Source organism: Amaranthus tricolor, chromosome 11 (genome assembly GCF_026212465.1).
Source record: "Amaranthus tricolor cultivar Red isolate AtriRed21 chromosome 11, ASM2621246v1, whole genome shotgun sequence".
Taxonomy (NCBI): domain Eukaryota; kingdom Viridiplantae; phylum Streptophyta; class Magnoliopsida; order Caryophyllales; family Amaranthaceae; genus Amaranthus; species Amaranthus tricolor.
This window is the reverse complement of record NC_080057.1, coordinates 24,902,671-24,921,646: the sequence shown is the minus strand read 5'-3', so window position 1 is coordinate 24,921,646 and position 18,976 is coordinate 24,902,671. Positions and strand designations below refer to the sequence as shown.

Here is an 18,976-nt window from a genome sequence, read left to right as displayed (position 1 = left end):
CAAAAATATTAATTAAATTTCTCTCTTTTTAAAATGCAATATTCCAAAAAAAAAACATTAGAGAATAAAGGAAGTGGAGTACTAAATATTAAACATGATGTGTATACACTTGTTTGATCTATTCAAATAGTTTGACTTTGGTACCAAAATCATTAATCATGTTCAATATACACTTGTTTGATCTATGAATGATTGTCTTGTCTTTTTATCATAAAGCATCTTTTTACTTGTCCAAGCATGTCATTTTTGTTTGAGTTGCATTTTCTTTTTTCTACTATTTTTCTCCGTCCATTTGAATTTGTTACCATTATTATAATGTAGTAAATATTAACAGTTTATTTGGTTGTTAGTACTAAATGATGATAATGAAAATGAGTTATAGTGTAAATTTTTATAAAGGTGCCAAGTCATTCCTATGATGATGAAACATTGATCACAAAAACGTTTTTTTGTTCACAAATTTTTATTATCCCTTATTACCAATTCTCCAAATGGTAATTTGATAATATAATGGAATGAATTTTGTGAAAAAAATTAGACGATTAAAATGAAATAAATATGACCACCAAACAATTGACAAGAAATTATGCTACTAAAATTATATTAACTTTGCATTATCATTCCAACCATTTATTAGATCATTTAATATGACCAATGTTGGGTAATGTCAATACTGTTCTGAGGTTTCTTTTTGTGTTGTTTGGACAAGTTATCCTGTGAATAAATTAAATCCCAAAATTTCTTCCAAATGAAGTCCTTACCAAATATTCCTACCAATTAAATATCTTGAATTGTGACAAATGAAATTTGTATAATGATGCATCCAGATTATGTTACTTTTTTAAGTTAGTTGGTAATGTTTTTTACATTAATTTGTCTTGGGTTACGTAAATCACATACTTTTGAGATTAAGACTTTAATATTATTGGTAATAATTTTGTTTTGGGTTATTTTACTAGGAAACGTGTTGTTTGAAACTTGTTACCAAATAAGCACTAATAATAGTAGATTAAAATGGACAATCGAGTTTTGTCTCATTTGAAACAAATATCGTATTTTTCAGGTAGAATTTTGAATTCGATATTCACATGTCTCTTGCCTCTTCTCGACCTATCATGTAATTAAAAATAAACAACTAAAAATAATGGCAGCTAGTCTTGGACGAAACGACCTCATAATGAGACCGTCAATTTGGGCCGGCGCAATTCACGCGTGTAACAACCTGGGCATCTTTTTCATTTTTTGGGCCATTTTCAATTTTGATCTTAAAGGCATTAATTTTGACCTTAAAGGTATCAGTTTTCAAAATTGATACTTTTAAGCTCAAAATTGATAAATGCCTAAAAAATTAAATTGTTATTACAAGCGTGAATTGGACCAGTCCAATTGACAATCTCATAATAAAACCGTCTCGTCTAAGATTTTGTGAAATAATGGGTTCAAACTTAAAATGAAAGTTTTACAAATAAATAATAAATAATAAATAATAAATAATAAATAATAATAATAATAATGACTTGTGAAATCAATATATGGAAGAAAAGTCATACCGAGTCCCTCGTTGCCCATATAATATGCATTATTTAAATTAGGTTGAGTCAATGGAGTCCAAAAATATATCAGACAAGACATGTGTGTTAGATTTATAGATGTGATCTCCTCGTGTACAATGGACTCCCATTTCTACCTTTATTAAAGAGTGAACATTTATGCTTGACTTTTTTCATATATGAATTCTCTATAAGTTAGGGAAAAGAAAAATTATTTTATTGTAGGTGACAATAATTAAATTTCTATCATAGGGTGAAAGAATTTATATTATTTAGACTGATTTATGATTTTTAGTGGTATTATATTATTTTAATTATTTGTTTGGTAATAATTTATATGAAACTAGCAGCTTATTCTTATGGAAATAAAATTATATTTTTAAATATGTACTTTTTAATTGAATAAATATGAAGATGGATTTCCATTATTTACCAAAGGAGACCTAAAAACTTAATTATATTATTTAAAATATCATTGAATTTAATTTTTATCACTATATAATGTTAAATAGTATGATGTAAAATCTAATATCTGAGAATCATGGTTGTCATAATGGTTTAATGTTGTTATTTTCATCTTTGTGATAAGATTTCGATTCTCACCTTCAAATAAGATTAATCCTCCCTCTCCTCTTGCCTGTATGAGTTCAACTTATCCTAATGTAAAAATTTATTTTATTATTTTCTTCATAATACTTCCATTCTACCATTGTAGTCTTGTGTCACACATTGGGATTGTGATTGGGATTGAGATGTTTAAATCTTCCCATGTCTTCACCATAACTCTTCTTCACTCTTTATTGTATATAAATAATTGTTAATACTGGCTTTTTCTTAAACTTTTATGTTTCATTCCACCCTCAAATTCCATCTTTCACTTTCTCCATCTACATTTTTTTTTGGCACAAATTTAGATTCATCTTCAATTCTTACCCACCAAAAAAACCCATATCCAAAAACCTCTTTTTTTCTATTAAAAAAATGCAAGGGTACTCCAAAATTAAGGGAAATACTTCATTTATACAAAGATCAAAATCCAACAAAGAATTCCTTTTTCTTGATGGGGATTTTGATTTATTATCATCAAAAAATACCCACAAAAAAACCCATCTTGATGAACATGAACCAAGTATTCATAGAGTTAAAAGCAATGGGAAAGTTGATTTCTTCTTTGGAGGATCAAATGAAAAAAATAGAGATCTTGATCATAATGATCATGATGATAATGATGGTGATGATGATAGAGATCATCATAATTTGAATAATGAAAAAAATGGGGGAGTTTTAAGGAGAAAATTTTCAGTTTCTTCTTCTACATATCAAAAGAACAATAATAAAGGGATAAATAACCATCAAAACATATCTCTTGAAAGGCAGAGTAGTACAAGAGCAATTCAGGAAGCAGTGAAAAGGGCATTTTCAATAAGGAGATCTTCATCTGTTAATTCTGATAGGTATTGCAGGATTTATGATCAACCTATTATTAGTGGTGATGATTTTAATGATAATCATGATTTTAATGGTAATTATAATCATAATGATGATGATTTAGAAAGAAAAGGGTCATTTAAAACAAGTTATGTGAGTATGATGAAGAAGAACCTAGATCATAATCATGGAAGAAAACATGTGGGGTCTAGGGTTGTCAAGGCTTGTAAGCGCCTTTTTAGCCGTTAGTATAGTGTAAAATGTATTGGATTATTTGTTTTCATTTGCAGGTAATTCTGAGCTTAGGTTTTATAGGCAAAAATCCCTTTATCTCATTTGATAAAGATATAGTCGGCCGTCATTCAACCAATCTTGGAGTGTTGAGCTTAGGTTCTCATGGGCAAGGGCAACAACTCCTCATTTGATAAAATTATGATCGATAGTCATCCAACCATCACTTGGCGTCCTAGCCCTGATATGAGCGAAATATACTTAATATGGTGATGATAATGGCTATTATGCAAAATATCCGTAATGTATATGTTTTTGAACTTCTTGTTCATATAACAGCAAAATTCTGTATTGACCATAAAAGTCATTTTGCAATCATTATTCCGATCGTTATTATTGTTTTTTGTGTTTGTGTTGATGATGATGGATGTAATTGATCCCATATAAGTAGTGTAGTTGAGAATTTTGGTTGTTTATGAATTTGGACCTTTTATGGTGCAAAAAATGTTTTGGCTTTTATCTTGCTTTGTAGTCCATCATTTTTGTTATTTTCCTTTTTCTTTCCTTTTCTTCATATTAGATATATTTGATTGGTATGAGACAAATGATGAAAATTGCATTTTCTATTTTTTAAAGTGAACCTAATAAGAAGAACATAGTGGAATTTTGAGTGAAAGCAATCCTACATAGAAAGGTATTCTAATCTCTTAACGACCCGTTTGGTAAGTAGTAATAAACGGTGGTAATGGAAATGAAAAACTAATGTAATTTTAGTTGAAAAATCTTTTTGCTACCTTGATGAACATGCTTCTCCAACTCCAATCATCTCATTTTCTTCATAAAATTCATTCCAATGCATTACCATTAGGAGAGGTGGTATTAGGTGGTAATGGAAATTTGTAAATAAAAAAACTGATTTGTGATAAAAGTTTCATTACCATGGGAATGAAATAAAATTTTTGATAAAATTTTACACTATAGTTCATTCCTATTACCACCATTTAGTACCACTAATCAAACGGGCCGTAAAATTTTTTCCTAAAAAATTTCTATTTGTTTGGTATGATTAGGAATAAAAGTAGACTATATTTTTTCAGTTGATAATTTTCGTTTTCAACATGTTATGTCAAATAGTGATATGTATTAACATAATGTTATTTCACAAATGTTTTTAACATCTTTTCATCTGTTAGTGATATGTTTTTTACATTTTTTTAATTTTCTCTATCAATCTACAATTGATATTATTTATTTTTAAACTTTTTTGAGCCTAAATATACCTTTCTACATGCCACACCTTCTACATGCCAACAAACCTTAACTTTTTTCCAAATTAAATCAAGCGAACATAAAAAAGACAATGTTTAATGCACAAAGAATCTCTATAATTATTATTCTTGTTTAGTGAATTATATAAGTGGCTAAAAGATGACAATTTTCAACACTTTGTACAAATTCATAAAGGGGTCCTTAATCATCAATAGCTGATTGAAGTGAATTGATTTAACTATCTGATATTGAACACGCTTTTAAGAACTTCTTCAAAACCAACTTAGTAATAACTTTTTAAAGACTAGCATTAAATAATTTAACCACTCAACTTTATTTATATTAAAATAAGCTAAAATTATTCAATATAAACTAACTCCCAAAAACATCTTCATACCTAAAAGTCAAATTTAAATTATTAAATTTTCTTTAAAAATTAAAATTTCATTAAAAAAAAATTCACGTGTAATGCACATGACAAGAAGTGAGAGATCCCCATATAAATTTCCTGCTAAGTGCTATTATTTCCCGCCTATACCTTTGTCATTTCCATTTTTCACTCTTCCCCTAAAATCTCAGAAACCCTAAAAATGGGTCAGAAACAGCAACAATCAACCGATTCAACATCCGATTCCAAGAAGAAACGCCGAGTTTCAGTTGTTGCAATTGGTGAGCTTTCTTTTCACTTTCTTCTCAATATTTTGATACCAAAATTTGTCATTTTCACCATTTTTTCAATTATATTGTCTATATTTGCGTTTCAGATTCCGGCGTTGAAGCAAATGAATGCATCCAAATCTTTCTCGGTATGGTTCACTTAAATTAGGGTTTTCCTCATTTTTCAAGAATTGATTTTCATGTCGATTTTACTATACATGAAAAGCTAGTAGCAACAGTTTTAGCTTTAAATTTTGAGTTTGAAGACGAATTTGTTTAAATTTATTGGGGTAGAGTCTTTGGAAGGTTCATTTCTTCATGACAAGATTTAGACTTCGGAAGAATGTCTTAGGGTTATTAACGGATAATATTCCCTCTGTTCCGTGTCATTGCCACAAGTATGATCTTTGTGGAAAACAAGAAAAGGATAAAAATGGTTAAAAAGGTGTGATTAATTGGGAAAGTGGTAGAAATGTGTGAATGATATGAAAAGTAGAATTAAATGTGTGGATGATAATTAAAGAAAGAGTGTTGATCATGGTTAAAAATAGAAATGTACAAACTATTATTGGGGAAGTTGGAGAAACGTGTGAATGATATAAAGGTTAAATTATATATGTGGATGCGAATTAAAGAAAGAGTGTTGGTCATGACCTCTATGGGATGCACTAAAATGGAAAAGTTAGCAAAAGTCATGGGACAAATTAAAATGAAAAATGTAGCAAATGCCATGAGATGGAGACTGCATGGAGTATGTCCCATGCCTTTATTGGGGTGTTTGGTTTGACCCTTAGTTTTATTGCGCCTTGTGCGCCACGAGCTCAGGATCGGCTGAAAACGCCTCGGCTAGGTGAGGCAAAGCCCACTACAAGTGGCGTGCGCCTTGGTCGCCTCGATGCGCTTCGTGCCTTGTGCGCTCGGTGCGCCTCCTCGTTACTTGGGTAATTAACTTATGCTTGTTTGTTCGAAAAAGAAGTACAACTCGTAACTCAAATTTACTTGAATATGAAGTTCGAAAAACCGTTTGCTTCTTTAAGAAAAACAAGATGCATGCAAAGAAGAAAATAACTTTGAAAAATCTTTGTATTCTCATTATAATAGTTTTGTGCTAAAGTGGTGTATACAGCAAGAAAAATAAATGTTTCAAGCTTGTTGATACCAAAAATATGAATATCATGATGTTTGAAATATTATATTATATATATGTTTTAAAATTGATTTTTAAGCTTTAACAAAAAAGAAAAAAGTGCGCCTCGCATACAGTAAGCTCGTGCCTTCGTGCTGCACCTAGACTCCAAGGGCCTTTAGCGCCTTGTGCTTTTTAAAACTAAGGTTTGGCCAAAAACAACTTTCAACGAAAACTATTATTCAATTGAAAATTGCTAGTTGTAATTATTTTTCTTTTGTTTGGTTTGATGGAAAAAGGAGGTGTTGTCAATAGAAGGGTGTAGAATATTCGGTTGTTTCTCCTTTTTGGGAGGAAAATGTTTTTAAAGTAATGGAAAACTCTTTTCCACCCAAGTCGGAAAATGGGAAAACAAGGAAAATAGTGTTGTAGGAAAATATTTTCTCCCAAACAAAACGCCCCCTTGATGCCTTACATGGATTCTTATCCCTAACAAGTCTTCTGTTATTGGTCTCATATTAGAATTTAGAAGCATGTTTTAAGTTTCTAAATACTGAAATTTTTCATAAAAGAGAATTATAATGTAGTAGCTACCACATTACTCCAACATGTTATACACTCTATCATACTTTTTAGGACTATTTTTAAATGCTAAATAGTATGTACCAACTACCAAGTTTGTGATGTACTTTTTATGCTATTTCTACCCCTCTAGTCTTGACCAAGGATTTTGAATGTTTCCTATGAAAATGTATTTTGTGATACTTGATATCCATGGTATTCTAATTGCTCAAATTAACTGGGAATATAACAAACATCTAATCGCAAGCTTTTACTTTATTGGAAAAAACATACACCTATTTCAGGTATTTTTTTATGACTCAGTGCAATCTTGCTCAGGATTTTTTTACATGATTTGCTTGGAACTAATATTTGCTTTGTTCAACTTGTATGTAGTTGCCAGCAAAGATGAGGCAGAAGCTGGGGCTGGCCATCAGATTAATCCTATTGATCTAAATCACTTTTTTGGTGAAGATGGCAAAATTTATGGGTATCAAAGTTTGAAGGTAACACTAACTTGCATTTACCCTTCCTCGCTCTTGACAATTTACCCTTTTATTGGGAGTTGTTGGATTCCAAAGAGTTTAGTTATGCCATTAATTACATTCTATTGTGTGTATGATGGCTAAGCAATGTTTGTGGTTCCTGCTTGCACTTACAAAGTTTGCTGTTTTCTGTATTCTGATTCGGTTTGTTCAAGTTTGCAGATTATTGTCTGGGTCAGTAGTCTATCATTCCATGCATATGCAGATATCACTTATGAGAGTTCATCTGATGTAAGTCCTGATACATATGTTTGGGTTGAAGGTAGCTGTGAAACATTTATCCTATAGCGTCTTGCGATAAATTTCCTTTTATCTAATTTTTCTCATTTTGGTGTTATTTTCTTCATAGAGAGGGAAAGGCATAACAGACCTAAAACCTGCACTTCAGGTATTCTTGACTGTTAATATTGCAAATAACTGACCTTATCTCTTGCTCCTTGGCTGAATATGCTTATTTTCTTTGACAGAATATGTTTGCTGAAAATCTAGTTGAGAAAAAGGATGATTATCTTCAAACTTTCTTGACAGAGAAGGACTACATTAGGTATAACTAAGTAAAGGGATCTTTTCTAATGTGCAAAGATATGTTCTTTATATGAATTTACACCTTTTATATAATCAAAACCAGATAGGCGATCCACTTATGTTTTTTTCTTCATCTCAGGTCAGCTGTTTCCAAGGGAGTAGTAGTTCAGAAAATGTCTACTGGCAACTGTGAATTGCATGTGGATATGACTGATGTGCAGGTTTGTTCTTTCTCAAGTTTCTCTATTATTATATAAAGGATGACCTGTTTGGTACATAATGTTGCATTTAGTCATTTAGTGGGTTCTCGGCAAAATGTTTTGAATAGAAGTTCATAATTATTATGGAATTTTAATGTTAATTGCATAGGCTAGTATTAGCCATGTTATCTGAGTAATCTAACAGGCCTTTATGAAGGAATTTTTTTCCTTTCCTTTCATATATATATATATATATATATATATATATATATATATATATATATATATATATATATATATATATATCTTCCATTCATATTTCTTTTTGTGGGAAAGTTGGTGCAATAATTCAAACTATTATCTACCTGCTCAAAATAATCCCAAGGACTAAGAATAATTCGAACTGTAGTAGGCCCTTCCCAAAACAATCTCAACTAATCTTTAACCTGCAAATACCGGGTTCAATGTGCCCATGGCATTTCTGTATAACAGTTGATCTTCCTCTTTATTTAACCTAAACCCATTTATTGCAACCCCAATACAAGTGCTTGTTAGATCTCTTAAAGTGTGCTTTGATTTGATTGAGGTTCTTTAATGGTGGTGCTGGGTGGCTTTCCTGTGCTATGAACTGATATTTAATTACAGTAGAAAAGAGAAAAGAAATAGAAGGAAGAGAAAACTTTTTATTATGCAATGAAACTGGCTGAATAAGAGATGTTCCTCAGAGATAGTAGTTACTTTGAAAATAAACGCAAACAACATATGACTCATTCAATCATGTGCAAACAACATATGATATTTAATTTATGCAAAGTTGCGGATGACGTTTTCCTGGCAAGGGTCAATCAGAACAACCTCTTTTTTATCAATAACAAGGATAGGATTGTGTATATTTGAGATCCTAAACCTCACCTAAGTGGGAGCCATTTAAAGGAATTGGGGTGATGACATGTTGTATAGAACTGAATAAAACAGTGGTGCTAATGGATTAAGGGGGGAAGCATAGGGGTCCTTTTCTTTCTTATTTTGCTCCTAATTTTCAGAATCTTCCCATTTCAAATTTTCCTTCGGATCTCTTTCTTTCTCTTTTTCGCTTTCTCACATGGAAATTTTTTTGTCTGGCCAGTGGAAGAGTTATGGAATTATTGCTAATTTTCCCTGCCCTTGAAATATTCGTGACTTTTGCATTCAACCTGTTTAGGAAGTGGTTATGCAACATTGTGACTGTTTTGAGAAGGTCTCCTTGTGGTTTTGGAATTATTCCGAGTTAATTCTTGTTGGGATTATTTTGAGTGGATGTCTAATAATTGAGATTATTTTTTCAATTTTTTTTATATTTTGTGGAATTCCATGTCTTTTTCTTTCTACATTTTCTTACCTGGAGCTGAAAATCCTGTTTCATTGTGGTAAACCAACTTCTTTAATCTTGAACAACCTCCTTATCCTTTTAATGATTTTATTTTCAATTTTTTTACCATTGCTTAGGTGGTTCGTTTCGTCATGGGAGATATGTCTGCTGGGTATCTCTACAGCCGCATAGTGCCTCTTGTTCTTCTCCTTGTTGATGGTAAGACTGTCAATCTTGTTGTACTTCAATTTTTTTTTTCTTGGAGATATTTTGGTGTAAATTCTGTTGTTTGTATTTGCTACAGGTAGCAATCCTATTGATGTGACAGATTCAAATTGGGAGATGTTTGTAATTGTTCAGAATATAACTGATCCACAGGGAGAGCATATAAGCCGATTGCTTGGTTTTACAGCTGCCTATCGTTTTTTCCATTACCCTGATAGTTCGCGGCTTCGACTTAGTCAGGTTTCAGTTGTATTTTCATTCATCTTAAACTAGTTATACCAACTCCCAACAGCCAATGTTGAATCTGTTATCAATATTGTTTCAGATACTTATATTGCCTCCGTATCAACATAAAGGTTATGGACGACACCTTCTAGAGCTACTCAACCATGTCGCGATGTCGGAGGATGTCTATGACTTGACAGTTGAAGAACCAGTGGATTCCTTGCAACGTGTTCGGTATTACATAGATGTACCCCGTCTTCTTACCTGCAGTTCTGTGCAACGTGCTGTTGAAACTGCAGCAACACACCTAAAAGAAGCGAATTTGTCAAAAAGAACGCAGGCTTGTCAGCTCCTTCCACCATTAGCAGCGGTTGAAGAAGCGAGGAAGAGCTTGAAAATTAACAAGAAACATTTAATAAAATGCTGGGAGATTCTTGTGTATCTTGCCTTGGATCCAATCGACAAGTACATGGAAAACTACAGAATCTTCATCACAGATCAAGTGAAGATCAGCGTGATTGGGAAAGACTCGGGGACTAATGGAAAACAGGTAATCGAAACACCTAATGAATTTGGAGAAGCTTTTGTTTTGTACAAGCCTCAAGACGAAAAAGATGGCCAGATTGAGGTAGATGTTGATGAGGATCAAAAGAAACAGCAAGAGGAGCAGCTACTGCAAATAGTCGATGAAAGGCTAAAGGAGATCCAATTGGTGGCTCAAAAGGTTTCGGCTACCCATTCAAATAGCTAAACTCGATCTATTGGTGGCTCAAAAGGTATCAACTACTGGTGCCTGAAGATCTTATGTTTTTAGACGTAGCGTGAGATCCTGATGTTTAGCGAGCCGTTTTAGATGTTATACTATTTTTCTTTTAATCTCCAAATGTAGTATTTGGAAGCTGTCTTCAGATGAGTTTAAGACGATCTAATTGTGCATACTAACATGAGAAATATGCATTCTTCTCCCTCCGGTGTCCATTGAAACAAATCCCGAGTTGTAGTGTTTATTGGAAAACTGTTTCTTAAGTCTGTTTTCAAAGATAGTCAACTAGTTTTTGGGTTAACACCTTTGCTTCCCTCGGTATCAATTTTTTAAGATCAAACCAACTAATTAAGGCATTGATATTTAGATGGTTAATACCTATAAATCGAGATTTTTTACCACAATGCATTATATTGGTCACGGAATATCAAACCTCTATAATAAAAATACAAATATCCCTAATACGAGAGAGCGGATTTAACTAATTATTGGTCATAAGGTACCGAGTCATTTAGCCGGTACTAAATAACACTAATCAAAGTGAGAATTTTAAATGCAGTATAGCAAATTCAAAGGGCAGGCGAATATAAAGAATATAATTTTATGTAAACATATTCACCATGGTAACATTTTAATTCAAAATCAAAGAATTAAAACTTCAGCTCAATTGAAAATGATTTCAAGGATATTAAGGATGATGATGATAACTATATTGCTGAACTTAGAGTTTTATTTGAAACATTGTCAAAATTAGTGGTGTTCTTAGAAAATACTCCACATTGTTTGTCGGAAGTTTACTAAAGTAACCAATTTCCATTCTTCAATTCCTGAAAGAACTTTGATCATTACACATAGTATGTAAATCAAGACTTGGACAACAGAAAGCAATAGAATGATCAAATTCACAATCCAAAGAAAACCGTAAAGTATAACATTCGATCCAAATTAAAGGTAATCAGAAACCCTAACCCTAACCCTAAAAATTATTCAAACTTCTTAACAAGAGCAAGATCATTAAGCATCTTTTCAATAGCTTCATCATCTAAATCTCTTCCTTTATCCTTAAGAGAAGGGACCATAGCAATAGCTTCTTCAACAGTTTCAAGGCAAATATTCCCAAGAACAGCAAGCTCAAATTCAGCTAATTGATGTCGGCTAAGAATTTCTCTAACTTGTCGCACAGCATCTGGATTTTTGTAACGACTGAATCGCTTCACGTACTGCAAAGATTTTTCGAAAACTTGAGGCATCTGATTCAAAGGATCTTCAGAAACCTGTTGAAGTTGCTCTAATCTGTGCTCTAAAATCATGGAAACTTCTCCATTCATTAAACATTTTGCTTTAACGAAATCTTCACCCAATTTAAGCTCTGCTGCGTTCTCTTCTTCTTCTCCTGACATTGTTGCACTTGCTTGGTTCGTCTCTTCAGAAAATGCTGCAAATGATTCTCTCTTCGAATTATTTGCAATTTGGGAGTTTTTTATAGGAAGGGTTAGAATAAGAGAACGTTAATGCGTGAAATTAACCCAACTATTGCTACACTTTATGAATGGTGTTGGAATTCTATTTTATTGGACCGGCTCCTAATTTTAGAGTCAAAGTTTAATTTTTCGGTCTAATTGTGAGACGAGTCATATAAATGGTTAATTAGTAAAAAATATTTAAGAAATATAAACTGAACTCTCAAAAAGTGATTTTAAAAAAAAAAAACAGATAATTGTGTATTTAAAATCAACAACTATAGTTACCCGTTCAATGTACGAAGTTAATAGTATTAAGATATAGAAGTATTATGATTTTAAAAAAAAAATTTATTGTTATCAAATTGAAAATTTCACGATAAAAATGTTATAAATAATAATAATAATAATAATAATAATAATAATAATAATAATAAAAATATTATTATTATTATTATTAGTATTATTATAATAATAATTATTATTATTATTATTTTTTTAAAAAATATAATTATATTATTCTAATTTGATAATAAACATAATTTTTTTCTTCCCATTTAAATATACTACCTTTTATTTAAACCATCGCAAAAAAAATTGAGTGTTTTGACTCTCTTCTAGTGGAAATATAATAATTTATGCATGTAATAGAATAAAATCGGCTTTACCTTATTTAGTTTAATAAATATAACAATTAACCATTTTGATTATTTCATGTGGCAAATCAATGTAAAGAAATCTTTTAGTTAATTGTAATATATTTAGTTCAATAAAAATAACAATTTGATTATTTCATATGAAAAATCTTTGTAATACATGGAATTTTCCAATAAGTTCAGTTAAGTGTATGATTTGATTATTCCATGTGGCAAATCATCATAAAGAAATCTTTTAGTTAATTGTAAGATATTTAGTTCAATGAAAATAACAATAAACAATTTGGTTAATTCATAGGACAAATCTTTGTAATGACACATGGAATTTTTCAATAATTTTACTTAATTGTATGATTTATGCCTTGTAATACAATAAAATAAACTTTACTTTATTTAATTTAGTAAATATAACAATTAACCAATTTAAGTATTCTATGTGGCAAATCTTTGTAAAAAAATCATTCTAGTTAATTATATATATATATATATATATATATATATATATATATATATATATATATATATATATATATATATATATATATATATATATATATATTAGGGGTGTTCAAAACCGGATACCGAGTCGACTCGGTTCTCCTGATACTTAAAATTTTGTTTCGGATCCAATCCGGTTTAACCGGATACCCGGTTAAATCGGATCGGATACCGGATAGCCGGTTTTGTAAAACGACGGATCTTCCACAAAAGTTCCTACTATTCTTCACGAATTTCACACCCAAAATCTGCATTGTCTTAGATCGGACCGCTATATTCCGAATTCCCAAAAGTACAAACCAAACTTTCAACAAATCCCCCAAAAAAAAGATAAACATGAAAAATTCAACAACCCAACAGCAAAAAATCAACCACAATTACAATGGGTTTTCGAGGATTTAGAAGTACAAACAAAAATCTCACCTTTAAGACTTGGAAATCTTTGTTTTGTAGCAATAAAATCCAGAAAAACTAGATGGGTTTTGCAAGATGGTAAGAGATCAATTAGAAAAATAGGTTAATTACATGGTCCGTCTCATGGTAAGATGGTAAGAGAGAGTTGTCAGCAAGCATGAAAAAAACACCCAATAGACAGCTTAAGAGTTAAGAGTAGGGTTATTTCAACTACAAACACCAGGATCTTGCGATTTCACTGCTAAACCAGACAGCATGGAAAATTTACCTAATAGCAGCATAGCCTGCTAGCAGCCAACCCAGAAGAACGGATTGCAAGATTAAGCAAAACATCAATCTTGTTACAAGAATCAGACACAATTTTGTCACAATCAGTAGCACGAAGCATACACAGCAAATGATGCACATGGTGTACAAAAACCCAGCAGAATTGTACCAACCATGATGCACTCAGCAGAGCTCAATCAGCAAAAGGAGTACAAAAACCAGCCAACAGCCCAAAAAGAAACAAACACAGCATCGCAAGAACGAAAAGAACAGGCTGCCAAACATCAGACACCCTGCACCATAGACAGAACGCCTCACAAGAGCAGTTACAACATAGACAGTCTAGTGGCGGATCCAGGGTTCAGAGTCCCAAGAGGCACCAACAATTGGACGAAATTTCGGCAGAGTTTCGTTTGTAAAATCAACAACTAAAATATTTTTTATTTCTAAATAATGACATGTAGAAGCGCAATAATCCCAAGACAAAGCCAAAGTAATATAAAAGGTAACGAACAAACTACAATAGTTCAAATTTACAATGAACGAACTTAGGTTCACAATTCTGTTTTGGAGCCAGAGCATACACAGGTACACACCCATGAGAAAGAGGGAAATTAGAATGACAGATAATCATATTTAGCCAAAGGTAAGGTACTCACTCACAGACTACATAGTGTATTTGGGGACAAAACAACTATTTGGGAAAATAGAGGTAAACTAAAGAGTGCTACCTAGCTACTACATACCAAAGCCATTGTTGAAGCAATGAATATAGAGTGACTCAAGGGTAGTTTACTCTCCAAGATTTCACTGATATTTGATACTCAGACTCATTGCACTCTTCCTGGGCTCAATCCCATCCATAAATATGCGTGGCTTCAATGAATTAAACACTACCAATAGGCAATAGCTATGAGATATCAGTATTGACTTCAAGGATTAAACTCAAATAACAATTTCTCCATTTTGTAGAAAAAGTTACATTTTGTGTATACTTTATTTCGACTTCAACATATATCAATTATTCAAGATAAAGAAACACATTAACATTAAGAAACACGTTAGCAAACACATTAATGTTAACAAATATTCAATTATTCAAAGAAGAATAGAAGATAAACAAAAAAAAATCTAGAACTAACATTCTAACAATATTCAAGATTAAGATTAAGATTAAAAATTAGAACATCGACATTAAGAATTTAAGATTAAGATTAAAGATTAAAGATTAGAACATAATGATTAAGACTAAGATTAAGAGTAAAAATACCTTAAAAAATAAAAATTCTGATTTTTAGGGTTTGTTTATGAATGGTGATTGGTGATAGCCGATTGCCGAGCCCGATAAGCAGCAGCAACAGCACACAGACGGCAGGGCCTGGGGAAGGCGGCGGCTGGCCAGCGGTAGAGGCTGTGCTACGGCGGTAATTTTTGCGCCTTTTAGGGTTTTATCTTTTAGAGAGAGAAGGGAGAGTGTTTGAGAGAATTCTGATATGTGAACAGTGAAACGCGTTCCCTTTCCCCTGTTTTTGAATTTCGTAATTTTTTAAAAATTCCTGTGGGGCACGTGCCTAGGGGTGCCTATGAATAGATCCGCCCATGCACAACACAGTAACACAAACAAACCAGAACAAGCTCACATGGGCAGCCCCAACCAACAGAGATAGACATGCAAATCAATTGGGCCAGTTCTTATATGGTACAATTTCAGTCAGTTAATGGCATTTGCGCTTAATGGAATATTGTTGTCCTTACATGCTACAAACCAATTAAGTAAACTCTCTTAAGACAGTTACATACAACTTAACTAAAGTATTATTACAACAGGGCAACCTATATAGGCTCTCAACAGGCCATCTACTGGTACAATATGGTCCTTGAACAATAAACTATGTTCGGATAGAGAGTAATTAAGAGAAAGGAAGGGAAGGGATTCGGAAGGATGGAAGATCCATTCTTTTGATAACAAAAAGGGAGGGGAGGAATTTGGAGGGAAAACATGGAAAAACTTTATTAAGAATACAATCTCTCCTAAAGTGAAAAGATTCGGAGGAAAAAAAATCAATTTCCTTCCTTCTCCATTCTCTTCCCTTCTAAACAAACAAGGTGCACTCTCCTTTCCTTTTCCTTTCCCTTCTCTTTCCCTTTTATTCCTTTGTTTTCTCTCCTTATTTTTTATCCAAATATAGTGTAAGTATCCATCGTCAAACAGCAAAAAAAAGCTTCCAACAATGATGCCAAAAGCGCCATTAGCATGGTAGGAATATAGAACAATGTCTACTCCTCCATTAACAAGCAAATTCACAAAATTTAAAGCTTCTCACAATGCCTACAAACATCACACTTAGAAGAACAATAGAAAACACACTATAACCTCTCAAACAAAGTAAATCGGATGATAGATTTTCATCCCACTAATTACATATAATCAAACAAAATCAAAATTTTAACATATAATGGTAGCAGTAATAAAACTATAAACTGATTCTTATTATAAAATCTTGTCAAAGGAACAAATATTATGCAAAACTTCTGTCTAAAACTTACCAAACATGGTGAAAGCATAAAAGCTTCAATAAACATCTACATTGTACATTTCACCCTTCTGGCAAAACTTACAACATTAGATTATTAATGGCAAAAATAACTCACTAATTCATAAACCCTACCTTTTTTCCAGTGCAATAAACTTTTTTCTCATTCCATAACTACTTTAGCTCCAGCAGCTTTCATCTTCTCAATAATGGCCTCAGCTTCATCTTTAGGAACACCACTCTTAAAAACCGAAGGTGTTTTCTCAACTAAATCTTTAGCTTCCTTCAATCCCAAATCAGTAAATGACCTAATTTCCTTAATAACTTTAAGTTTAAATGTAGCCTCAAATGACTCCAATTTCAATTCAAACACACTCTTTTCTTCCTTCTTCGCTTCTTGATCATTACCAACAGCAGAACCCGAATTCGCTGCCATTTGAGCTAACCCAGCTGCTGCACCAGGGTTTAAGACCCCAACAACAGGAACTTCGTCTTCTTTCATCCCCATTTTGTTCATCAAAACTTTCCCTAATTCAGCTGCTTCAAATAATGTAAGTGATGAAACTTCATCAACAAGCTTGAAAACTCTGTCACTTGGAGGGCTTCTATGGGATGTGGGATCGAATTTTGATGAGTCATAATCTGCAGGAAGTTTTCTTGGATCGATTTCTACTTCTTCTACTTGTTGGTGGGCAGCTTGAGCGAATGTGCGATGTACCCAAGTAGGGTTTTGGAATTTCGGAAGGAGGGCAATTGAATGTTTCCTTAATCTAAAAATTAAATTCATTTTTTATGCGAAATTGTAAGATCCGAGAAACTGTAATCCTTGAATTCGAGTGATGGAATGTGTAGAAGGTGGCCGGCAATGAAAATCTGGAAGGATATTTAATCGAAATGCCCTAATAAGGTGTTCAAGACGACGCCATAAAGGCCTAAACCCTTACCTTTTGTGGTGTTTGTTGGTAAGGATTGGGGTTGGGGATTCGGACTTGCTGAAAATTAAAAGATCTCTAATTTGACTTATTGTATTGGAAATGTACCAAAATTTAGATAGAAAAATAATGAATTGATTTATTTGGAGAGGAAGATGAGTGAATATGTAAAATGGCTATTCTTATTCATTGCTCAAAAATTGATTACATCTTTTACAAGCAAGTATCACCGTACCAATAATAAAAAGTACCTGTTCATTTAAAAAGGATATAATTAGAGAATCTTTAAAAATATACATACATAAGTTTTATTAGTTGGGGAGTTGTTCAGGTTCAACAATTTACAATCCCCTATTTTCTAGCCAATTAAATGATAACTATATAACAAATCATAAGGGTTCAACAATGGAGCTCAAAGAAGTTAGTTGGGGAGTTGAAGCAACATTTTGGTTTGTGTTTTCAAGCATTTCCGTAACTTCTTTATTCATGTATTAGGCAGTTCTAAATCAATCATTATTTTTAGGTAGTTTTATTAGTTGTTTTCTGTTAATTTTATTCAATACAATAAAATTGAACCTTTTGATTCTTCCTCAATTGCTTCTTTTAAATTGGGCACTTTAATTTCAGATGAAAAAATTAATCTTGCAATTCATTCTGCTGACAAGTGTTTACCCCCAATTTGATTTTCCCTATTAAAAACCCTAAGTTGCAATTCATTAATCAATTCAGTAATATTATTCTTCTCAATTGGGCCTCTTAATTCCTTACATCAATAAAGGATCGCAGGTTAATTTGGGGTGTCGAATGATAGGTTTTCCTCTAATATGAATTTTTCTAAATTTTGATCAAAACGTACTGAATTATTGCTGGTCACTAACAGATTTTTTAGGTGTTTTTAGACAAAAATATTTGTTCGAGGTACCTTTTGACAAAATTATAGGTATTTTGTGACAATTTTTCCAAACTAAAATATCAATATCAAAATCAAATTTCAAAAAAATAAGAATCAAAAACAAAATTCATCCGGAATTTGCAAAATAATCAAGATTTAAGAACAAATTAATAAATAACCCTAAAATTCCAATAAAATGCAAAAAATTAAGAACAAATCACGATGAGAAGACTCACGGAGTAATGTAGTGCACTGGTACTGTGTATAACCGTTGAAGAAGAAGGATGTACGGCGGCAGGAGGAAGAAGGAGGAATAATGGTTATGCAGATAAATAGAATTAGAATTAGGGCTATGTAAAGGAGATAGGCATAATGGCATTTAGGGATTTAGGGTATATATACTAATTACTGATGGATCCAAAACCGGCATTGGAGTGACTTGCACGAAGACCCGCTCAAATTTATCCTAATTTTTAATACCCATTGTCTCCCAACTATGATTTTGGTGGTAAACTTTTAAGTCTCTTCGACTCTAATTTTTTATCTTTTTTATCAATTTGGTAATATATTGTCTTTATATATGTCCAAACCATTTTTAGTGATTCTTATAATTTTGGCTTGAGACTTCCACATCCCCTGCCACTGGAGGAACGACTTGAGACATGGCTTG

The 18,976-nt window shown here is 32.2% G+C and overlaps 3 protein-coding genes across 3 annotated transcripts; 1 reads left to right on the top strand and 2 right to left on the bottom strand.

The window, feature by feature from the left end:
• Positions 1-4,993: 4,993 nt before the first annotated feature.
• On the top strand, positions 4,994-10,954 carry LOC130827708 (histone acetyltransferase type B catalytic subunit). The gene is made up of 10 exons (XM_057693532.1): positions 4,994-5,147; positions 5,243-5,284; positions 7,219-7,328; positions 7,530-7,598; positions 7,717-7,755; positions 7,835-7,911; positions 8,032-8,113; positions 9,578-9,659; positions 9,745-9,905; positions 9,991-10,954. The coding sequence occupies exons 1-10, from the start codon at positions 5,069-5,071 to the stop codon at positions 10,639-10,641; spliced, it is 1,392 nt and encodes a 463-aa protein (XP_057549515.1). The 5' UTR covers positions 4,994-5,068; the 3' UTR covers positions 10,642-10,954.
• Positions 10,955-11,587: 633 nt separating this feature from the next.
• On the bottom strand, positions 11,588-12,069 carry LOC130827707 (DNA-directed RNA polymerase II subunit 4-like). The gene has a single exon (XM_057693531.1). It carries the CDS (start codon positions 12,051-12,053, stop codon positions 11,637-11,639), a length of 417 nt encoding a protein of 138 aa, XP_057549514.1. The 5' UTR covers positions 12,054-12,069; the 3' UTR covers positions 11,588-11,636.
• Positions 12,070-16,417: 4,348 nt separating this feature from the next.
• LOC130827706 (uncharacterized) lies at positions 16,418-18,725 on the bottom strand. Its single transcript, XM_057693530.1, has 2 exons — positions 18,543-18,725; positions 16,418-17,665 (listed from the first exon to the last, which is right to left on the bottom strand). The coding sequence occupies exon 2, from the start codon at positions 17,267-17,269 to the stop codon at positions 16,646-16,648; it is 624 nt and encodes a 207-aa protein (XP_057549513.1). The 5' UTR covers positions 17,270-17,665; positions 18,543-18,725; the 3' UTR covers positions 16,418-16,645.
• Between the last annotated feature and the right edge of the window lie 251 nt (positions 18,726-18,976).

Bases quoted from the DNA above. Each gene is read 5' to 3' on its own strand.
- LOC130827707 (XM_057693531.1), bottom strand. From the start codon at position 12,053: ATGTCAGGAGAAGAAGAAGAGAACGCAGCAGAGCTTAAATTGGGTGAA.
- LOC130827708 (XM_057693532.1), top strand. From the start codon at position 5,069: ATGGGTCAGAAACAGCAACAATCAACCGATTCAACATCCGATTCCAAG. The intron at 7,912-8,031 runs GTATAACTAAGT...TCTTCATCTCAG, and splicing joins ACAGAGAAGGACTACATTAG to GTCAGCTGTTTCCAAGGGAG. The intron at 9,660-9,744 runs GTAAGACTGTCA...TATTTGCTACAG, and splicing joins TGTTCTTCTCCTTGTTGATG to GTAGCAATCCTATTGATGTG.
- LOC130827706 (XM_057693530.1), bottom strand. From the start codon at position 17,269: ATGAATTTAATTTTTAGATTAAGGAAACATTCAATTGCCCTCCTTCCG.